Source organism: Schistocerca nitens, chromosome 5 (assembly GCF_023898315.1).
Source record: "Schistocerca nitens isolate TAMUIC-IGC-003100 chromosome 5, iqSchNite1.1, whole genome shotgun sequence".
Taxonomy (NCBI): domain Eukaryota; kingdom Metazoa; phylum Arthropoda; class Insecta; order Orthoptera; family Acrididae; genus Schistocerca; species Schistocerca nitens.
In genome coordinates, this window is record NC_064618.1 from 277,993,816 (window position 1) to 278,018,039 (window position 24,224).

General features: G+C 41.6%; 1 protein-coding gene across 4 annotated transcripts in view; it reads left to right on the forward strand.

Moving 5' to 3' along the window:
* Positions 1 to 24,224, forward strand: part of LOC126259669 (uncharacterized) — a 96,479-nt gene that overhangs the window by 6,694 nt on the left and 65,561 nt on the right. For 3 of the 4 annotated variants that reach the window (XM_049956612.1, XM_049956614.1, XM_049956613.1), the window contains one exon: positions 21,601 to 21,772. In XM_049956612.1, the coding sequence (XP_049812569.1) occupies positions 21,601 to 21,772 (172 nt within the window). Of the gene's footprint in view, positions 1 to 21,583; positions 21,773 to 24,224 lie in introns of all 4 variants that reach the window. The other variant, XM_049956615.1, reaches the window with a different exon arrangement.

A 24,224-nucleotide genomic window follows, 5' to 3' on the forward strand; every position in this document is an offset into this window, starting at 1 on the left:
GTCTTTCTGCGATTTTTACCTCCCACATTTCACTCCAGCACCAAACTGATAATTCCTTGATGCCTTAGAATGTGTCCTGATGGCTGACCCCTTCTTTTAGTCAAGTTTTGCCACAAATTTGTTTTCACCCCAGTTTGATTTAATACTTCCTCGTTAGTTACGCAATCAACCCATCCAATGTTCAGCATTCTTCTTCTTTTTGTCTTAACTGCTTATCATCCACTTTTTCAATTCCTTACAAGGTTACACTTCAGATAAATACAGTCAGGAAATAGTTCCTGACATTTACAATTTTTTTTCTGTTTTGTGTGCTAACAGATGCCTCTTTGTCAGAAATGCTTTCCTTGCTACAGCCAGTCTGCATTTTATATCCCTTTACTTGTACCATCATTTATTTTACTGTCAAAATAGCAAAACTCATCTATTACTTTTAGCGTCTCATTTCTTAGCGTAATTCCCTCAGCATCACATTATTTAATTTTACTGCATCCCGTTATCCTTATTTTACTTCTGTTGACATTATAAGGGTAACATCTTTCCGAGACACTATATTCTGTTCAAGTATTCTTCCAAGTCATTTGCTATCTCAAACAGAATTACAGTGTCACAGTTTTCATTTCTTCTTAGTGAACTTCAGTTCTTTCTCCAAGTGTTTCTTTGGTTACATTTACTACTTGCTCAATGTACAGACTGAATAACATCGGCAATAGGCTTCAATATCCTCACTTTCTTCTCAACTACTGCTTCGCTTTCATGTCCTTTGACTCTTATGTGTAACTGCTATCTGGTTTTTGTACAAGCTGTATATAGCATTTCACTCACTGTATTTTATCCCTGTTAGCTTCAAAATTTCAAAGACTGCATTCCAGTCATCATTGTCAAGATCTTTCTCTAAGCCTACAAATGCTACAAATGTAAATTTGCCTTTATCTAAGCTAAGTCATATAGTCAGTATTGCTTCATGTGTTTCTTCATTTCTCTGAAACCCAAACTGATCTTCTCCAAGGTCAGCTTCTACCAGCTTTCCCATTCTCCTGTAAATAATTTGTGTCACTGTTTTGCAACCATGACTTATTAACTTGATAGTTTGGTAATTATCACACGTGTTGGCACCTGCATTCTTTGGAACTGAATTATTACAATCGTCTTGAAGTCTGAAGCTCTTTCTCCTGTTCCATAAATCTTGCACACAAGGAAGGACAGCTTTGTCATTCCTAGCTCTGAGAATGAACTTAATAATTCCAATAGAATATTATCTTCTTAACGGTTTTTGTTACAACTGAAATCTTTCAGTGCTAAGTCATAATCTTCTCACAGTATCGTATCTTCTATTCCATCTTCATCTAATTTCTCTTCTCTTTTGATAATATTGTCTTCAAGTTTATTTCCCTTGTAGATCTGCTCTGTATATTCATTCCACCTTTTAGCTTTTCCTTCATGGCTTACTGTAGGCACTTGCCATTTGAGCTCTTGATATACATACTGTCACTTCTCTTTTCTCTGAGGGTCTCTTTACTCTTCCTATAGGCAGTATCTACATTAACAGAAAAAAAAGCAGCATCAAAAAAATAATTAACATAGATCAATGATATTTAGGGAATATACTTGCCTAGGCAAAATATTTAAGTGATAAACATTGCAAGATAACAAGTTAATGTAAGTGCAAGATAAGCCATTGCAAATGTGAAATGCTGGCCATTGCTAACTGGCGTAACTGCCAGAATGTAGAATGCAAATGTGCAGACCTGCCTGCATTATGTTGTACAGGTGCCGGATGTCAGTTTGTGGGATGGAGTTCCATGCCTATTGCACTTGGTTGGTCAATACAGAGACGGTTAATGCTGATTGTGGATGACACTGGAGTTGTCATCCGGTAATGTCCCATATGTGCTTGATTGGAGACAGATCTGGTGGTCGAGCATTTTCCTCTGTTTATAGATAGATGCTTCCGCAACCTTGCATTTGTCCTCTAGCCATTTTGCACTTCCTGCCAATATCAGTTTCTTGGTGTCTGTGTTTCCTTTCATTGCTGAATTTGCCTGATTTCTATATTTTCTCCATTCATCTTATTCAGTCTCTCTCGTGTTATCCAAAGATTTCTACAAGGCCTTGTTTTTTTGCCTACTGATCCTCTGCTGCTGTCACTTTTTCATCTTTCAAAGATACCCATTCACCATCCATTATATTTTTTTCTCCAGTGCAGGCAGTCGTTGCCTAATGCTTCCTCCAAAATTGTTTCTTTAATATCCTACCTTCTTGCAATTTTGCAAGTTTTAACTTGCAATTTGTAACCAGTAAATTATGATCACAGTCCACATCTACACCTGGAAATGTCTTGCAGCTTAAAATCTGCTTTTTAAATCACCCCCTTACCCTTATATAATCAGTTTGATACCTCCCAGTGTCTTCAGGTCTCTTCCATCTATACAACATTTTTACACAATTCTCAAACTAAGTGTCAGCAATTATTAACTTATGCTCTGTGCAAAATTCTACCATGTGGGTTCCTCTTTCATTCCTTTTAACCAGTCCATATTCTCCAACGATTTTTACTTCTCTTCCTTTTCTTATCATCAAATTCCAATTCCACATCTGAATTAAATTTTCCTCTGCATTAACTTTATGAATAATTTCTTTTATTTCATTGTACATTCTTTCAATCTCTTCATTGTCTTCAGAGCTAGTTGACATACAAACTTATATTGCTGTGGGGAATATTGGGTTCATGTCTATCACAGCTACAGTAATACATTCACTATGCTGTATGTAGTAGCTTACCCATGTTCCTATTTTCCTATTTATCATTGGGCCTACACCTGCATTACCCCTATTTGATTTTAGGTTTATAATCATGTACACACCTTACCAGAAATGTTGTTCTTCCTACCAGCACACTTCACTAATTCTCTCTATATCTAACTTTAGCCTATCCGTTTCCCTTTTTAAATTCTCTGGTCTTCCTGCCTGATTAATGAATGTAACAAAAAACACAAATATTGTATTACTAAATATATTTAATTTATTGTGAATCAAGGTTTATTATGGTTCATGTCAGTATTTGTAAGTTAATATTTCAGTTTGATACTAAATATGAATTCAAGTTTTAAAGAAAGACAAACCAGTGACCCTGTGGTTATGAGTCCAAACTGCTGCCCACTCAGCCACAGAACTCAGTTTGTTGAAAACTTTACACTTAACAGCGCTCAAAATTTTCATATTTTCAAACACTACTTCTAGGATTTTTTTTGAGAACTACATAATACTGCTGTGAGAAACTGATGTCTTTACATTGACATTCAAGTCCTGTAAATATGAAGAAAATCAAAGAGGCCCAATTCATGAAATTTGCTTGTAAGAGGTTGAGATAAATAGTTTGTTATATTTGGTATTGTTATTTGTATTCTTAAAGAAAAATAGGCTAAAAACTGCATGTTGCTTGTTTAAAGTGTACTCTAAGAATGTTTACAATCAGCGGTTATAAAACTATATAAACTATAATAGGAGTAAAGGGGACTACTCAGAAAAAAGCAGAAACATTGAGTAGTTGACCTAGCTTTTGGAATGAAACCTTCCTTGAGTTAGATACACACACAAACATACCTGCATAAACACACTGTGCCCCTACATGATGCCAGCTGGACACACAGTGGTAGTATTGCAGTTCAGTAGGTGGGATAGGATTTGTGGGTGGGTAGAGGGGGATAGAGGCAGGAACCAGCTAGGCCTACAGGGATTGGGGAGGGGTAGCTAGCAGCTTGGGGCAGAGGAAGGGGAAACTAATGGGTAGAAGTTTGGGGGTAGTAGGTTAATGGAGACTGAGACCAGGAGGACTATGGGTGCGAAGGATGTGTTGCAAGGATAACTTCTGTCTGCTTAGTTCAGAAAAGCTGGTGATGGAGGAAAGGACCCACAGGGCCCTGTTAGTGAAACAGCCGTTGAAACTGAGCATGTTGTGCCATTTACGTGGTCAGCTTTGTTCTTGGCCACAGTTTGGCAATGGGCATTCATTCTGATGGACAGGTAGTTGGTTGTCATGCTGACATAAGAAGTCGTGCAGTTATTGCAGCAGTGTTGTTGTATGAAATGGCTGCTTTTCCTGTTTCCGGTGAGATAGGATAAGAATGTGACAGGACTGGAGTAGGAAGTGGTGGGTGGGTGGATTGGGCAGGTCTTGCACCTGGGTCTTGGGAGTGAGAGTGGCACAGAGATGACTAAGATGTTGTGTAGGTTGTATTGGTGGCAAAATGCCACTTTAGGAGGAGTGGGAAGGATCTCAGGTAGGATTTCCCTCATTTCAGGGCATGATGATAGATGACAGTTCTTGGCGAAAGATATGATTCAGTTTTTCCAATCCAGGGCGATATTTGGAGATGACGAGGGCACTCCTTTGTGACTTGCTTGCTCTTTTTGTGCATAAGGGGTGTGTGAGGATATTGCATTGAAATCCGTTTGCAGACTGGGTTTGGGGAGTAATGTGTTTCAGCGAAAGCCCTCATGAGTACTTCAACATATTGAACAAGGGAGTTGTCATAATTGTAGATAAGCTATCCACAGCTGGCCAAGCTGTATGGGGGAGAGTTTTTTGGTGTGGAAATGATGACAGCTGCCGAAATTCTTTTATGCATTTTCCTTCTTTTTTGAACAGTGTAGGAAAAGACACATTGCTACTTACTGTAAAGAAGACATGTCAAGCAGCAGACAGGCCCCATTAATAAATACTTACATAAAGCTGTTGGCAACAGCCTTCATCAGTAAAAGGGAGGCGCGCGCGCGCACACACACACACACACACACACACACACACACACACACACACACACACACGACTGCCAACATTTTTGGGCCGGAATGCAGCTATCATGTGGGGTGCAAGCAGCAATCTGGAGGGGTTGGGGAGGGGGAAGCATATTAGTGTACGAGTGGGGAGAGAGATGAACACTGTCTGGTGGAGTGTGAAGGGATTAGACTACCAACAAGTGCAGCATCAGGAGGTTGTGGGAAATGGAGGTGGTGAGAAAAGTAGCATAAAGGAGAGGAGTGGGGTAAGATGGGCAGATGCGTTGGTAGAGGCCTGCAAATAAACAGGGTGGGAGATGAGAATGGGGAGAAGATGATAGGATAGAAGTCTCAAAACTGTTGGGTGGAGGGTGTGGGAACAGTATGTTACCATAGTTTGAGGCCAGGATAATTACGGGAATGAAGAACGTGTTGCAAGGGTAACTCCCATCTGTGCGTTTCAGGAAAGCTGGTGGTGGAGAGAAGGATTCAGATGGCTTGGGTTGTGAAGCAGACATTTAAATCAGGTGTGTTACATTCAGTTGCATGTTGTTCCTCAAGGTGGTCTGCTGTGCTCTTCACCTCAGTTTGGTGGCTACCATTTGTCCTGGTGGACACCGCCCTACCCCTCGCCCCACCCCCCACCCCCGGGGGCTCACCACTCTTTGGCAGGTTCTTGCTTGGCTACCACAGGGCCCCAGCCTTTGCAGCATTTAATCCCTTCTGTTCTGTGTGTCTATCCTCTTGCTATTCTTTCTCCCCTCACTCGAGGAACATGTTTGGGATGTTACTGGGAATGTTCTGCATTGTCTGTCACTGACACAAGAACAGTCTCACCTTTGTTTTTCGCTCCCATTTCCTTTCTTTGTTTCCCTTCACCTCTCGTTCCTTCGCTTTGGCATTTGAGGTTCCTTTTTTCCTTCTTCCTCCTTGTGCGCTCCTGAAGGCCGATCCATGCATAACAGGTAACTGGGTAACGCATAATTCCCAGCTCCGGGTCGACAGGTAGGGTTCGCACATACCCCCTGGTATAGGCCAGGCCCAGGGAGGGGTGATTCCCTGAGCTGCAACCTTCCCAAATTGCCGATTGATCCCTCTATCATGTATTCAGGAGGTGTGACCTGAGGTGTGAAAAATCACCTAAGGCGGGGGTGCGCCCCCTTGTGAAGGGGACCCCCAGTTGGAAGGAGTGCGTCATCGGATATGCTGGCAATCATGGGGGTTGCCTCGCAGTGAGTCAATCATCTTCACAATCAACATCATGAGGCTACTGGTTCAAAGACCCTTCCCAGTGCACCACAGTTCCCCGTGGTCTCACGTACTGAAGATGGTCAGTCCTTTGCTACGGTAAATCCATTTATTATTCAGAAAGGTATTGATGCAATTGTCGGCCATATGAAATCCTGCTCTCGTTTACGAATGGCACTTTGCTTTTGGAGACTGCTTCTGATTCTCAAGCACGACAACTGCTTGCTGCCTCGCTTCTCTGTGGCTACCCTTTACCCATGGTGTAATTTACACCAGGCTTCTCAATGATCTAACTGAGATCAACATCCAATCTTATTTCTCTGATGAGAGCATCATTGCCATCCATCATGTAACGAAAAAGGTAGATTCCTCCTTAGTACCCACCCGCACTTTTCTTCTCACCTTTGATAGAGTGGTGCTTCCGTCTTGTCCAAAGTCAAAGCACCCTTTGAAATTATCACAGTCCATCCGTATATTCCGAACCTGATGTGCTGCTACCAGTGTCCTTGTTTCAACCACACTATAATGTCTTGTCAAAAGCCAGCCAAATGTGTCATCTGTGGTAGGGACGCGCACGAGGGCGATTGTCCGCCTCCTTCTCTGTGCTGTATCAACTGCAATGGGGACCATGCCACCTCATCTCAGGATTTTCCTGTTTATCTTGCTGAGCGTCCTGTCCAAGAGATCCAGGTAAAGAAAAAGTGCCACGCAGGCATGCAACCTCAAATTCAGCTCTGAGGTTGTGAAATCGCCCAATGTCAAGGTAGCATCGCCATTGTGGGCAACAAGCCGTCAGACTCTTGGCTCAAGGGGCGAAGCCACCAGACACACAACCGGTAGGCCAGAAAGGATGGGAGGAGTACTCCTGTGAAGACTTCCTTTGTCCCTCCAGCCAAACAACGCCCCAGTCTTCCTCTAACCGGAAAGGCTCGAAGAAGTCCACCAAAGGCAAACGGTCTCCTCCTTCACGAACTCGAAGATCGTCTTCGACGGTGATGTCATGTGATACCTAGCCTCCATGTTGCCGGTGCACACCACCAACTGTTTTTCAGCATTGGACTGCACAAGCAAGCCGATGCTTCTGTGGGCCCCATGGAGCAGGATCATCCTGCCTCTGTGCCCTGTAGTAGTGACTCTTCAGTGGCAGCCACTGAGGTTACACCCCTACATCTCTTCCTCGTCATGACTCTCCTCCAATGGAACATTCATGGCCTTTGGTCCCACAAAGAGGATTTACGGCTACTTTTAGCATCCCAGCGTCCCCTTGTACTCTGCCTTTAGGAAACTAAATTGCGCCCTCACGACCACTTTGAGCTTTCACATCTCCTACCAATTCATTTTGAGCTTCCCCCTGAGGTCGGCATTCCATCTCATGGTGGCATCATGCTGCTCATATGGGAAGACATTCGTAATCAACCCATCTTCCTGACTACCCATCTTCAAGTTGTTGTCGTTCGCCTTTTTCTTCCCCACCTGACTTTTTCCCTCTGTACCATTTATGTCCCTCCGTCATTCGATGTCACCAGGGCAGACTCCCTTCAGCTTATTGGGCAGCTATCTCCCCCATTTTTGCTACTTGGTGACTTTAACGCACATCATCCCCTTTGGGGTTCTCCCAAGACCTGTCAGAGAAATGCCCTCTTGACTGACCTTCTGAACAAACTTAACCTCTTCTGCCTTAACATTTGAGCACCCACTTTCCTTTCCGACTCCTTCAACACCTATTCCCATTTGGACCTATCCTTTTTCACTGCCCAGCTTGCCCATCGTCTTGAGCGGTCCGTTCTTTCTGACACCAACTTGAGCGACCATTTCCCATGTGCTATCCGTTTGCTGACTCCTACCCCATCCACGTGCACACCAAAAAAACAGCTTACTAAGGCTGACTAGCAGTTTTACTCCTCCTTGGCGACCTTCGAAGAACGTGATTTCCCCAGCTGTGATGACCAGGTGGAATATCTCACAAACGTTACCCTTCCTGCTGCAGAATGTTCCATTCCTCGCACTTCCTCTTTACCACATTGTGTCCCAGTCCCTTGGTGGATTGAAACATGCTGCGACACAATTTGCACACAGAGATATGCTCTCTGCATTTTTAACTGTGATCCTATGGTGGCAAACTGCATTCATTGTAAACAGATGAGTGCAAAGTGTCATCGCGTTCTTCAGGACAGCAAAAAAGCTAACTGGATTTCATTCACTGGTTCTCTTAACAGTTCCACTCCTTCCTCTGTCGTGTGGGCCAACCTCCGACGGCTCTCTGGGACCAAGATCCATTCCCCAATTTCCAGCCTGACAATAGTAGATGATGTCCTCATGGACCCAATTGCTATCTCCAACACCTGGGGCTGCCATTTTGCATAAGTTTTGAGCTCTTCCCGCTATCACCCTGCCTTCATCCATCGGAAACGAGCGGAGGAGACTCAGGCAATACCCTTCTCTTCTCCGAATCGTTAGTGCTACAGTGCCACCTTTACTATGAGGAAGCTAGTTCATCCAGAACCTCCGCCCCAGGGCCAGGCACCATCCACATTCAGATATTGCAGCACCTTTCTCTTGCACGCAGGAACTTTCTGCTTAACACATACAAATGCATCTGGGCAGGGGGCCCATTTCCCGGACGCTGGCGTGAAGCCACAGTCATACCCATACCTAAGCCCGATAAGGACAAAAACCTTCCTTCTAGCTACTGCCCCATCTCTCTTACCAGCTCCATTTGCAAGGTGATGGAACTTATGATTCATGCCCGGCTGGTATGGTGGCTCAAGTCTAGCAATTTACTGACAAATGCACAGTGTGGATTTCCAGTTGGCATTCTGCAGTTGACCATCTCATTACTTTGTCCACCCTATTCATGAATGGTTTTCTGCGGAAATCCCAGACTGTGGCCGTGTTTTTCGATTTGGAGAAGGTCTACGAAACCTGCTGGAGAACTGGTATTCTCCATACTGTTTACATGTGGGGCTTCTGTGGCCACCTGCCCTGTTTCTTTCAGGCATTTTTAAAAAATTGAATTTTCAAGGTGCTTGTGGGTTCTGCCTCGTCAGACACCTTTATCCAGGACAACGGTGTGCCTCAGTGTTCCATCCTGAGTGTCGTCCTCTTTGCTATTGTAATAAATGCTATAATGGCCTGTCTCCCACTGGACATCTCTGGCTCCTTTTTTGTTGACGATTTTGACCTCTATTGCAGTTCTCCTCGGACTGTCTCACTGAACGGTGTCTTCAGCGATGTCATGGTTATCTTTATTACTGGAGCATTGACAATAGCTTTCGCTTTTCCACGGACAAAACCATGTGTATAAATTTCTGGCAATGCAGTTGGTTTCTCCTACCATCTTTACATCTTGGGCCTGCTGCCCTTCCGTTCTTTGTAACTACAAAATTCCTGGGGCTCATGCTCGATAGGAAATACTCTTGGCCCTCCCATGTGTCTTACCTGGCAGTCCGCTGTACATGGTTCCTCAGTGTCCCATATGTCCTCAATGGTACTTCCTGGGGTGGCAATCGAGCCACCCTCCTCCTTTTGTACCAGTCCCTAGTCCGTTCAAAACTTGACTATGGGTGCTTTGTTTATGCATCTGCACATCCATCAATCTTACACCGTCTCAGTACTATCAACAATTATGGCATCCATTTGGCCGCAGACGTCTTTTTACAGTAGCCCAGTTGAGAGTCGGTATGCTGAAGTTGCTGAACTACCACTGTCCTGCTGTCCTGACTTTCTTCTCAGCAGGTATGCATGCCATTTGTCTTCCATGCATGACCACCCATCCTATGCCTTCTTCTTTGATGATTCCTTTGATCACCAGTATGAGGCACATCCCTCTTCTCAGTTACCTCCTGGAGTCCACTTTCAGCACTTGCTACGGCATCTTAACTTAACACTACCTGCACCTTTCCCGGTGGGCGTGAACTCTTCACCAACTTGGCTTTCTGTAGCGGCCCATATTAACCTTGGCCTTCCATTCACTTCCTAAGGAAACTACTCCAGCCTCAATCGCCTTCAGTTTCATGACCTTTGCATGGAACTTCGCGATAGTACCTTTGTATACACTGATGGCTCTCAGACTGATAGTGGGGTCGGGTGTGCCTTCGTTATTGGCACCCATGTCTTTTGATATCAACTTCCAGCACACTGCTCAGTATTTACAGCCGAGCTCTCAGGCCACGGAGTACATCCAGCGACACAGCCTTTTCGATTCTGTCCTCTGCTCAGGCTCACTCAGTGCCCTTCAAAGTCTGTGTGCGCTGTACACCGCCCATCCCTTAGTGCAGCATGTCCAGGAAAACTGTCAACTGCTCACTCTTGGTGGAGCCAGTGTGATGTTTCTGTGGGTTCCTGGTCATGTCGGTCTGCTAGGAAACGAGGCTGCTGACGGTTTTGCCAAGGGTGCAGTCCTCGTACCTCAGCCCGCGAGTTCCTATATTCCCTTCGATGATCTCAGTGTTGCCATCTTTCAGGAGGTGGTGTCCCTTTGCCATCGCCAATGGTCCTCGCTTCACGGGAATAAGCTCAGTCTTATTAAGCCTCTCTCAGTTGTTTGGACGACCTCCTCCCAGCCCTCCCGCTGGGAGGAGGTTATTTTAAGTAGGCCGCATATTGGGCAGTGCCTTTTTAGCCATTGTCATTTGATAAGTGTCGCCAGTTCACCACTTTGTACACATTGCGCCCCAAGTTTTAACTGTCCGCTACTTCCTGACGGACTGTCCTTTTTTAACCGCTTACATTCCCGCTTGGGTTTGCCGTCTGAGTTATCGGCTGTTTTAGCAAATGATGTGCAGGCTGTCGACTGTGTTTTAATTTTTATCCACCAAAGCAATATGGCAAAGGCCATTTAATTTTTAGTTTTGGACCTCTGTTTCTGTATGGTGTCTTTTTTTAGCCATTTTTCCACTTGCCTGTGTTTCGCTGTCTTCTATTATTTTATTTGGGACTGATGTGTAGTCGTTTTTTAACTCCTCTCTGTCTTCGTGTAATATAGTTTTGACTTAGGCGTGTATGACCCCAGTTGTTTTTTGTGCCCTAAAGCAAAACAAAACCAATCCTGTTGAACAGAAGTTTGATATTCATATCAACATGAAAAGCTGTACAATGACTACAGCAGAGCTGATAAATGACACGACTGCTTTCACAGGTGGCCCAGCCCCTGGTGGGGTAGGATAAACCTGTGACAGGACTGGAGTAGGAAGAGCTGGGTGGGCAGATTGGCCAGGTTTTGCACCTGAGTCCTCCATAGGGGTATGATCCTTGTGGCAGGGGGTTGGGATTGGGAGTGGCAGAGGGGTGGACTAGGATGTTGTGAAGGTTGAGTGGGCAACAGAACAACACTTTAGGAGGGGTGGGAAGTATCTTGGGTAGGATATCCCTCACTTCAGGGCATGACAACAGGTAATCGAAGTCCTGTCGAAGGATGTGGTTGAGTTGTTCCAGTCCAGGGTGGTACAGGGTGATGACTGGCATAAACCTTTCTGTCTGGGTCTTGGGGGAGGTGGGAGGATTGGGGGTGTCAGGGGAAATGGCAGGGGAGATCTGCTTGTGGTCTAGGTCTGGGAGATAGTGCCTGTCTTTGAAGGCCATGGTGAGACCCTCAGCATACTGAGCAAGGAAGTTTTTGTCACTGCAGGAATGCCGTCTCTGGGTGGCCAGGCTGTATGGGAGGGATTTTTTGGTGTGAAAGGGGTGTCAGCTGTCAAAATACAGGTACGGTTGGTGGACAGAGGTGTGAATATGGTCATCAGAGAGGAGGAGGTCAACATCTAGAAAGGTGGCATGCTGGGTTGAGGAGGACCATGTGAAGTAGATGAGAGAGGTGGTGTTGATGTTATGAAGGAACAAAAACGATGTGTCTTGGCCATGAATCCAGATGATGAAGATATAATCAATGAACCTGAACCAGACTGAATCAGTTTGGTGCATAATTTTACTGTGTCACAAGAAATTTAGACAGTGTGTGTTGAGAGGATCGACCCTCATGTCTTAAACGCAGCAAAAAGGGAGAGGGGACATGGGGTGGGAACCTCCCTCCCACCCCATTCCCCCTCTCCCTGTTGTGTTATTTTATTATGGTACAAAGGAAGTTGTAAATCCTGTTAGAGTCTTATAAGTCATACTTCATGTCCTCTTTTACATTAATTAATTACCTTTTGAAATAAGTCTTCATGTACTGATAGTAGTAGTAGAATAAGAAGAAAACATTTATCATCTGTGGATAACTTTTACAAGGATATTGGACTCATGGTACTACATTTTAAGACTAATAAAATTTTGAATTTTGTGTGTGTGTGTGTGTGGGGGGGGGGGGGGGGGAGGCTGTCAAATGATTTATTTCATAAACTAGCAAAGTTTTCATTCTCTTCTGCCTGTGTCTCTTGATCATTCAGCTCCTCTGCTATTCAGAGAGTAGCCCCCTTTACTTTTAAATATTTTCTTTCTGCCAGAACTTTCCTACATAAATATAATTCATATACACTGGTATGTACATATTTACAGGTTCAGTATGACGATGGGACAAGAAGTTGACTATGTGCTGTAAAATGATAGATGTGTTTTGTTATTATTTACTTGAGTTACATTTATATCAAACTCATAATCTGTGTTGACCAATTAATCCTTCCCTGTCCACCCCCAGTAGCTGAATGGTCAGCATGATGGATTGTCATTCCTTTGGGCTCGGGTTCGATTCCCGACTGAGTCAGGGAATTTTCTCCACTCAGGGACTGGGTGTTGTGTTGTCATCCTTCACTGTAAATCCTTCACTGTAAATAACGTATTGCTTTACAGGTACTTTTTAATTCTGTCTTTAAGTAAGTCTCTTTTAATAATCTCTTCAGTTATTTGCTGTAAAATTTTATCCTTTGATAGAAATGATGTTTTGATTTTTATGTTTATTCTTCCATGGTATATTCAATATAGATGATCATGATGATCATGATCAAGGACAGAGTGGTTTGTTATAGTAATTATTAAGGCTACTTTCATGTACATATCTGACTGGTGTAGATGAAACCCCAATGTTTTGAGCAGATCTTTTCAGTGAGCTCAGTTACTGTTTTTGATTATCATCCTTAGCTCGTATAATTTGTAGGCCTGTTTCTGTGGCTTGAAGACTTTGTATTTTGTGCATTTGTTCCCCACCAAGAATTCCTTTGAGTGTTGGTGTAAATAGTACGTATCTAAAACCTGAACTGACATAAATAACTTCTCATACATTCTTATTAGTTGGGCTACAGTGAGCACCCCAAGCAGGCAAATAGTAAACTTGTGACGCACGTATGAATTAGTTGTCATTCCAAAGGTCAAACAAAAATTTGGATGGTTCAGAAATCAGTTGTGTTTTAATCCCTCTTACAATTTCTTTAGCAAATAAGCATCTTGAATAGCATGTTAATGAAGCTGTTGACTTTAGTGGAATCCAGTGGAGCTAAAGTGTTATGACCTGTTTATGAAGCATAAATAATTCATGCTGGCAGGGATACTACATTAGCCTTCTCACTTCAAGGCCAAACCATTCATACTTCATAAATAAGTGACCGTAAAACAGTATAATGGAAAGGAAAGATTGCTACTCACTATATAGAGGAGATGTTGAGTCACAGACAGACACAACAAAAGGGCTGCCATACATGTTAAGCTTTCAGCTAAAAGGCCTTTTTCTAAAGTAGACAACACACACACACACACACACACACACACACACACACACACATGACTACTTTTTCTGACCACTGAGGCTACACTGCAAGCAACCACACCTAATGTGAGAAGCAGTCTGGGTGGTGGGGGTGAAGAGGAGGCTGGGGTGGGTTGTTGTAGGGATAGAAGGGTAGGGATGGGGGAAGGTAAAGTGCTGCTTCTGAGAGCATGAAAGGATGTCGTGTGGACAGGGTAGGGCAGCTGGGTGCAGTCGGGAAAGAGACTTGGAGGGGGAGGGGGGGGAGGGAGAGGAGCAGAAAAGGAGAGAAGTAGAGTAAGGGAAGAAAGATTGTGTGTACACTGGTGAAATAAAAAGCTGTGTAGTCCTAGAGTGGGTGAAGGGAATGGGATGGTGGGTGAAGGATAGGGACTAACAAATGTTGAGGCCAGGGTAGTTACAGAAACATAGGATATATTGCAGGGAAAGTACCCACATGTGCTATTAAGAAAATCTGATGTTGGTAGGAAGGATCCAGATGACACAGGCAGTGAAGCAGTCACCAGACTGAATAATGCTGTGTTGGGCAGCAATTTCAGCAACTGAGTGGTCCAGGTGTCTCTTGGCCAGAGTTTGCCAGAGGCCACTCATGCGGACAAACATCTTGTTTGTGGTCACGCCCACGTAGAATGCAGCACATGGTTGGGAGTTTGTATGGTGCAGGTCCGGCCTCTAGGTCTGTTGTAGGGAAGTGAGCCATGAGGCAAGGAGTTGGAACCAGAGTTGGAGTAGGGGTGGACAAGGATATTGTGTAGGTTTGGTGGTCAGTGGAATACCACGGTGAGAAGAGTGGGAAGGATAGTGGGTATGATGTTCCTCATTTCAGGGTAAGGTGATAGGTAGTCGAAATCCTGAGATTCAGTTTTTCCAGCCCTGGGTGGTAATGAGTCAAGAGGGAATGTTCCTTTGTGGTCAGACATTGGGACTCATAGAGGTGGTAGGTGACTGTAGAGATAAGGCACAAGATATCTGTTTGTCCAGAGACAATGGTCATGTGTTTGAGAGTTGTGCTTGCATGAATCTTTGAGAGAGTGGTTTACTTTAGAAAAAGGCCTTTCAGCTAAAACTCAACCTGTATGGCAGTCTATTTGTTGTCCCCTCTATATGGTGAGCAGCAATCTTTCCTTTTTATAATATTGTTGTTATTCCATCCTGGATTTTTCATTGTTTGGTCTTTTCAATAAAACACTGTAGTTTCATAGTGGTTGGTCACTTGGCTATTGAAATATCTTGGGGTGCTATATTCAACACAGAGTTTTTTCATGCTGATATCACATGCAGTAACAAATTTAATATGATACGACTTCTTGTTGTAGTCATTGTTTACAAATATTACCAAAAATAGTAAGATTTTGTGTGCTCTTATGGCATTTATTAGTATTGTAGTATTTCTGGCCTTCTACTGTAGCAGTTACCTTCTCATGCTCTACAGAAGACAAAATGATGATATGTAGGAATGAGTTGCTGTCATTTTGACAATAGCAGTGGCAACTTTTATTAGCTTGTTGGCTGCAGCATGCTGTTTGGACAAATGTGCAACATGAGATAGTTTAGTGCATTGTTTGGGCTGTCGTTTGTGGGGTTTCCAACTGAAGGCTGACAGCATTGTGATGGTGCAGTGATTAAGACAATGCACTCATATTTAGGAGGAATAGTGTTCAAATCCCCAACCTTTCAGATTTTGTTTCATTTCAGTTTTTCCTCAGTCATTTCAGATGAATGCTGGAATAGTTTCTTCACAAAGGTTACAGGCAGTTTCCTTCACGAATCTTGTGACACTAACCTTGTGAAACAACCTTTCAATTAATATGTGTCTGTTTCCAACCAATATTTCAATACATAGTTTCAATACTGGGAATAAGAAGAATGTATATGAAGATGTAAAATCACTTATCTTGGTCCCAAAAGGTGTCCAATATTCAGGAATACACATTTTCAATAAATTGCCAGCAACCATTAAAAACTTGGTTTTAGATAAAGCGCAGTTCAAACAGAGGTTTAAAGACTTTTTGATAGGCAACTCCTTCTACTCTATAGGTGAATATCTTAACAGGGTCTGTTAGACCAGCTTAAGTAAGAATGTCTGTTAGATTTCAGTTTCGACAGGATTTGGTAACAACAGTCGAGATTAGGCATTTTGTGTGTAATAACGTTATTAAAAGTGCATAACTATGTTTTGTTCTGACATTGTATTAATTCTGTGAATATTAACAGTTCCAGCTTACTGTAATGTATTCGCATAATTTGACAATCTCCTAACAAATGATATGGGTAGTGAGTATTATATTCAAATGTTTTATGTTATACTTTCTGACTTGTTCCACACCTACGAGAATCATCTCATTTTTGGTTCTATGGAACATGCATCTAATCTCATCTAATAATGACAACACTACTGTCAAGACATTAAATTTGTTACTTACCTTACTTAAAAGTGTGACTTTTCACTCCAGTGTCTATTTTCAAGTTTTTATAAGAAGATAATGTGTAGTCATATTATTGCATTGCTCATTACCAACAAGCTTCTTCACAGTTTCTCATAATTTCAAGTGACCTGTACTTAACAGAAGCTCCATCCACCAAGTGCTGCATTTGACCGTCATACTTTGATGTCTCACAATGGAATGGAATAACTTGAAGCCCCCAATATAAAAGTATTTTTATTCTTTGAACTGAGCAAGTTGGTAACATGCTGGACATTCGAGAGGACAGAGATTCAAATCACAATCCAGTCATCCAGATTTGGGTTTTATGTGATTTCCATAAATCACTCAAGGAAAATGCCTGGATTATTCCTTTTAAAATGCTATGGAAAATTCCCTTTCCTACCATCACCCTATCTGAGCATTTGCTCCACCCCTAATAACCTAATCATTGACAAGGTACAAAACCCTAATTTTCCTGTCTTTCCTCCTTTCTTCATTTCTTCCTTCCTTCCTTTGTAGTTTATGGGATTTCCTAGTTAAAGATTGAACTTGGAGAAGCATCAGATTTATGCATAAAAAGTTACTTACAAAAATAAAGTAATAATGCCATAGTACCAAAACACAATATTGGAGAATAGAAACCAGTAACAAGATGTTTGAAATGTTGACTTTGAAAATGTCAAATTCTAAAACGCAACAAGATGGACCAGTCTCAGCACAAAATAATTATTAGACTGGGTTCAGAAAAATGGGGTGGAGAAAAAAAAAAAAAAAAACAGGATTTACCCTTGGTCATGCTTTTCTTACATCAATTCAGAATTTGCTATTTCAGGTATGTAACTTATCTTGACAAGATGTAGAAAAGCACATCACTTGCAAAACAATTACAAAAGTCCATCGTTGGAAAAATTGATAGTCTTGGCTGATATAGGAATGCCATTTTGTTGGAAAAATTAAAAACTTCTAGGCACACCATCTGTTTTCTATTGTTGCCCAACTTTTCTCCATCCTGTTATGTGCCCCCCCCCTTCCCTCCCTCCCTTCCCAGCACCCCCCCCCCCCCCCCATCAGACCCATCATTTCCCACTTCTGTTTCTCCTTACTTCTTGTGCACTGTGTGCTAAATCCTATCTCTTTGTTAGCATCTTACTTGTATTGTTTTCCTTCATTACTTAATTATTCCAGAGTCTGTGGCCTCTTAATGATACAATTTATCATGCTCTTCTCCTCTCCCCCCTCCCCCCCCCCCCACCCCTCCTCCCCTGCAGCCCTCCAGTTATCCAATCTGGTATAGGCTTTGTTCAAGAGAACTTATGCACCTTATGTTGATAAGGATTTCATTCATCCTGTTCTTTCTGAAAATTTACCTTGAATGTATTGTATTAATTCTGTGAATATTAGCAGTTCCAGCTTACTGTATTGTATTCACATAATTTGACAAGCTCCTAACAAATTATCTGGGTTGTTGTTGTTTTGGTCTTCAGTCCTGAGACTGGTTTGATGCAGCTCTCCATGCTACTCTATCCTGTGCAAGCTTCTTCATCTCCCAGTACCTACTGCAACCTACATCCTTCTGAATCTGCTTAGTGTATTCATCTCTTGGTCTCCCTCTACGATTTTTACCCTCCACGCTGCCCTCCAATACTAAATTGGTGATCCCTTGAATCCTCAGAACATGTCCTACCAACCGATCCCATCTTCTGGTCAAGTTGTGCCACAAACTTCTCTTCTCCCCAATCCTATTCAGTACTTCCTCATTAGTTATGTGATCTACCCATCTAATCTTCAGCATTCTTCTGTAGCACCACATTTCGAAAGCTTCTATTCTCTTCTTGTCCAAACTATTTATCGTCCATGTTTCACTTCCATACATGGCTACACTCCATACAAATACTTTCAGAAATGACTTCCTGACACTTAAATCTATACTCGATGTTAACAAATTTCTCTTCTTGAGAAACGCTTTCCTTGCCATTGCCAGTCTACATTTTATATCCTCTCTACTTCGACCATCATCAGTTATTTTGCTCCCCAAATAGCAAAACTCCTTTACTACTTGAAGTGTTTCATTTCCTAATCTAATTCCATCAGCATCACCCGACTTAATTCGACTACATTCCATTATCCTCGTTTTGCTTTTGTTGATGTTCATCTTATATCCTCCTTTCAAGACACTGTCCATTCCATTCAACTGCTCTTCCAAGTCCTTTGCTGTCTCTGACAGAATTACAATGTCATCGGCGAACCTCAAAGTTTTTATTTCTTCTCCATGGATTTTAATACCTACTCTGAATTTTTCTTTTGTTTCCTTTACTGCTTGCTCAATATACAGATTGAATAACATCGGGGAGAGGCTACAACCCTGTCTTACTCCCTTCCCAACCACTGCTTCCCTTTCATGTCCCTTGACTCTTATAACTGCCATCTGGTTTCTGTACAAATTGTAAATAGCCTTTCGCTCCCTGTATTTTACCCCTGCCACCTTTAGTATTTGAAAGAGAGTATTCCAGTCAACATTGTCAAAAGCTTTCTCTAAGTCTACAAATGCTAGAAACGTAGGTTTGCCTTTCCTTAATCTTTCTTCTAAGATAAGTCGTAAGGTCAGTATTGCCTCACTTGTCCCAGTGTTTCTACGGAATCCAAACTGATCTTCCCCGAGGTTGGCTTCTATTAGTTTTTCCATTCGTCTGTAAACAATTTGTGTTAGTATTTTGCAGCTGTGACTTATTACACTGATGGTTCGGTAATTTCACATCTGTCAACACCTGCTTTCTTTGGGATTGGAATTATTATATTCTTCTTGAAGTCTGAGGGTATTTCGCCTGTCTCATACATCTTGCTCACCAGATGGTAGAGTTTTGTCATGACTGGCTCTCCCAAGGCCGTCAGTAGTTCCAATGGAATGTTGTCTACTCCGGGGGCCTTGTTTCGACTCAGGTCTTTCAGTGCTCTGTCAAACTCTTCACGCAGTATCGTATCTCCCATTTCATCTTCATCTACATCCTCTTCCATTTCCATAATATTGTCCTCAAGTACATCGCCCTTGTATAGACCCTCTATATACTCCTTCCACCTTTCTGCTTTCCCTTCCTTGCTTAGAACTGGGTTTCCATTTGAGCTCTTGATATTCATACAAGTCGTTCTCTTATCTCCAAAGGTCTCTTTAATTTTCCTGTAGGCAGTATCTATTTTACCCCTAGTGAGATAAGCCTCTACATCCTTACATTTGTCCTCTAGCCATCCCTGCTTAGCCATTTTGCACTTCCTGTCGATCTCATTTTTGAGACGTTTGTATTCCTTTTTGCCTGCTTCATTTACTGCATTTTTATATTTTCTCCTTTCATCAATTAAATTCAATATTTCTTCTGTTACCCAAGTATTTCTACTAGACCTCGTCTTTTTACCTACTTGATCCTCTGCTGCCTTCACTACTTCGTCCCTCAAAGCTACCCATTCTTCTTCTACTGTATTTCTTTCCCCCATTCCTGTCAATTGTTCCCTTATGCTCTCCCTGCAACTCTGTACAACCTCTGGTTCTTTCAGTTTATCCAGGTCCCATCTCACTAAAATCCCACCTTTTTGCAGTTTCTTCAGTTTTAATCTACAGGTCATAACCAATAGATTGTGGTCAGAGTCCACATCTGCCCCTGGAAATGTCTTACAATTTAAAACCTGGTTCCTAAATCTCTGTCTTACCATTATATAATCTATCTGATACCTTTTAGTATCTCCAGGGTTCTTCCATGTATACAACCTTCTTTCATGATTCTTAAAACAAGTGTTAGCTATGATTAAGTCATGCTCTGTGCAAAATTCTACAAGGCGGCTTCCTCTTTCATTTCTTAGCCCCAATCCATATTCACCTACTATGTTTCCTTCTCTCCCTTTTCCTACACTCGAATTCCAGTCACCCATGACTATTAAATTTTCGTCTCCCTTCACTATCTGAATAATTTCTTTTATTTCATCATACATTTCTTCAATTTCTTCGTCATCTGCAGAGCTAGTTGGCATATAAACTTGTACTACTGTAGTAGGTGTGGGCTTCGTGTCTATCTTGGCCACAATAATGCGTTCACTATGCTGTTTGTTGTAGCTTACCCGCATTCCTATGTTCCTATTCATTATTAATCCTTCTCCTGCATTACCACTATTTGATTTTGTGTTTATAACCCTGTAGTCACCTGACCAGAAGTCTTGTTCCTCCTGCCACCGAACTTCACTAATTCCCACTATATCTAACTTTAACCTATCCATTTCCCTTTTTAAATTTTCTAACCTACCTGCCCGATTAAGGGATCTGACATTCCACGCTCCGACCCGTAGAACGCCAGTTTTCTTTCTTTATCTGGGTAATGAGTATTATATTCAAATGTTTCATATTTGAAATAATTTTCTTGTGTCAGATCATTAAGTGGGACATTTCATTCATTAAACTAGTTACTGCATAATCATTTGTGTTTTGAATAGTATTAAAATTTAGATTTAATTTGTTTCTGAATTGGTACAATGATTTTGTGTACTTCAAACTGTTTAACCCAATACTTAATTTTATTCTAAATCTTGTAGTAGTGTTATTGTATTTGTAAACCAATTTCATGATTGGCTGTAAATTAGCATTGTGGATTAATTGTTATACTTGGCAAGAAACTGAGTTATGAATCAAAGTTTATGATGGATTAAAACTGCGCTGTAGAGGAAGTCGATCCCAGCCAGTCTTCTCCATCCATTACTGCCAGCACATACTCCTCTTTTATGCTCCCTAATTCTGAATCAAGGGAAGTTGGTGGATTCCAGTGTTTCCTGTTCAATCAGTGTGTTTAGTAGCCGTTGTCGAATATTGTGGCTTAATGAGTGATGGAGCAGTTTTAGTCCATTATGGGTGCTTCATACAACAATGAAATATCAGTGTGTTTAGTAGCTGTTGTCGAATATTATGGCATAATGAGTGATGGAGCAGTTTCAGTCCATTATGGGTCATTCTTAGTACTTAAGGCTCAATACATTGAGTGAGACCTACTTCTTTTGACACTTGATGCACACGTGGCACAGACAGTGTAGCCTCAGTAAGAAAGCAAGGGAAAGGGGGGGGGGGGGGGGGCTGCTCCCCTGCACTGCACTGCACTGCACTGCACTGCTACATTCCCTGTCGCCATTTGTTTGCTGAGTGGATTTTGCTTCCTTGCTCTGTGCACTCCCCTCTGAAATTAGCAAAGAAATATGGATGCACTAAACAATTCTCCTTAAATCTCTTTTACTTTCATTTTCTTTAATGAAAAAGGAAATACGAGTGAGCCATTTTTGTGTAATGTTCCACACTGGCTTAAGCTTGGGTTCACTTCCATATAAAACACTTCTCTCTCTCTCTCTCTCTCTCTCTCTCTCTCTCTCTCTTTTATTTGTTTATTTATTTATTATTTTTTTTTAATTTAAGGAATAGCACGTTTTATGTTTCAGATGTTTCTTCCCATGGTGTGCAAACTTCCAGAGACTTGCTGATGCAGAACCTGAAATGCACTACTGATCCCAAATCTCTGATGGAAGTTGTGAAAGTGCATCATTCAATTATGAACAATAAGCATGTCATGCAGGCTCTGAGGTCACTGTTTGAAGTGTCAAAATCTGAAAGGTTTGTTTTTATTGTTTTGGTTTATCAAAAGCTACATTTTTTATATACATTTTCACATTTTCAGTACACCGTTTTATGGCATACAAAGATTGACGTACACATGGAGATTTCTCATCACTGTTTGTCCTATCACCAGCTGAGATACAGAATTCTAGTTTCCCCCAGCAGCAAACTTTGGTTTACACTAGATTTCCTACCTAATAGAATTTGAACATGCAATAACAAACATGCATAGGCAGTCTGTATTCTAAAAGGAATTGTACCATTTCCACAGAAACTGGTATGAAAAGGACTGACTGGTTGGAGGGAATGCAGATGCAGCTTTCTTTTACACAAAACACACACACACACACACACACACACACATACACACATTGAAACTGATCTTTTTGAAATAAACAAATTAACAGATGGTTAGCCAGGAACATTCAAAAGTGAAACACCCAGTATCCGGTAGAAAAATGTAAAATTAAATAACAGCACTCCAAGGTTTTGGAACCAACGGTTCCTTTTTCAGAGAGGTAAGAGATATTGGATGGGGGAGATTGGAGAGTAGTTAGAACCTAGCCTGATAGAGACCTATCTTGCTTGAAGAGAAATATAGTGAAATATGTGATATAAAACTTCAGACTAATAGGAGCTCAGCACATTAATTATCACTCTGATATCTTCAGTTCAGAGACGAAGATGTAAGGGATAAAGTGAGATGTAAAATGGTTATGGAGGAGGAGGAGGAAGAAGAAGAAGAAGAAAAAAAAATTGTTTTAGAGGAGGAGGAGGAAGAAGAAGAAGAAGAAATGGCAAACACAATGGAGAGCAGAGGCATTTATAAATGAGAAGAATAAATAAATAAAAAGATAAAATTCAAATGGAGGAAGGAATGTGATGGGCAAGACCAACATTGCGTCAGTGTAGAAGGGTGTTGGGATAAGGGGATATATTCGAGAGTAAATTCTCATCTTCACAGTTCAGGGAAAAGTGCTTGGTTGCAGGAACCAAATTACCCTCATTATATAACAGACACTCAGGTGTCATGACTCATGTTGCACAGACTTTCAATAGCATAGTACTGGACAAATTATCATTGTCTGTTTAAGATAAATTCATTGCAAAAAGAATGCACTTATTAATATTTCCAGAAGAAAAAAAGTGGATCACAGCTGAAAAATAACAACTTCACAATTGATCCTCTAGTTTCACTGAGTTTATATTTAAACTCACTGATACCAGTTAAATTTTGTCCCCCCCCCCTTTTTTTTTACCCAGTCCATAAACTTTTATCTTTTGGTGCCTCTTTTAAAATAACCTCCATAAATGTGTTAGTAGTGTTGATTTTCATTTATGAAAATTACCTTCAAACCAGCAGTAACTATTGTTATACCAAAACAAAATTTGTGCTTGTCAGCATTATCCCAATTTATCTAAGGTGTAGATTAGTATATCTTCAAGAGAATAATCATGAAATAGCAAGAGTACAATTGAAACATCAAATAATACATCATTTAAGGAATTATGAATGCACAGAGCTATCACAGTTGTTTGTTACATGCAATAATGACACTAACTTCACACCCATCTGGAGAAGCAGCTTCTTCCTCTGGCTTCTACCAGTTACAGGGCCCTCTCTCAGGAACCCTTTTCCAAGTAATCCACAGATAAGAGATGTTATACAAGCCAGGGGCCGCAGGAGCTGCAGACTGTTGATGGCCAGACTATGTGCTCTTCATCTACTCAAACACCCACAGTGGATAGGTCAGAATTTTCAGTGCCAAAAGTTGTGAAAGTGAAGAAAAAAAAGAAGAAATCTCTGGAGAGCGTTACTCCAGTGACCATGGAAATGCCATATTCTGCTGTGCCGTCAGATTCTGCATCATTGTTTACTGATGTTTTTCCACCACCACCAGTGATAAGACATTTGATCCCGAGATGCGAAGTGTCTTCCTGGCTCCTGCATACTGATTTGAACACACTGAACATGATGGTACAATGAAACTACCAGAACTACAATAGCTAATTTCCTCTCATTTTGCAATTTATGTTGCTCTCCAAGAAACACACTTCACTGACGATCATTCCCCAACTCTTCAAGCTTACCATGCTTTATGTCTGAACCGTACTGACCCGTAGAGCTTATCTGGAGAAGTCTGTACATTTCTTCGCACAGATGTCAGCTGTGAGTGGATTCCCCTCCAAATGATATTGGAACCAGTAGCAATACAAACACAGGGTGTATACAATCCGGGAAAAACCCAGGAATTTTTTCATCTGGGAGAAAACCGGGAAAAACCTGGGAATTTTTCGGAATTTCGGGAATTTATCTTTGTTTTATCTTTCAGTTAAATTTTTGTAATTTTGACTGGTAAGAATTTATTCTCTAGCAAAGAATGTTACTGTATCCTGCTACTGGAGAATGATACTTCAGCAATAAAATGTAAACGAGAGGAAAAACAAT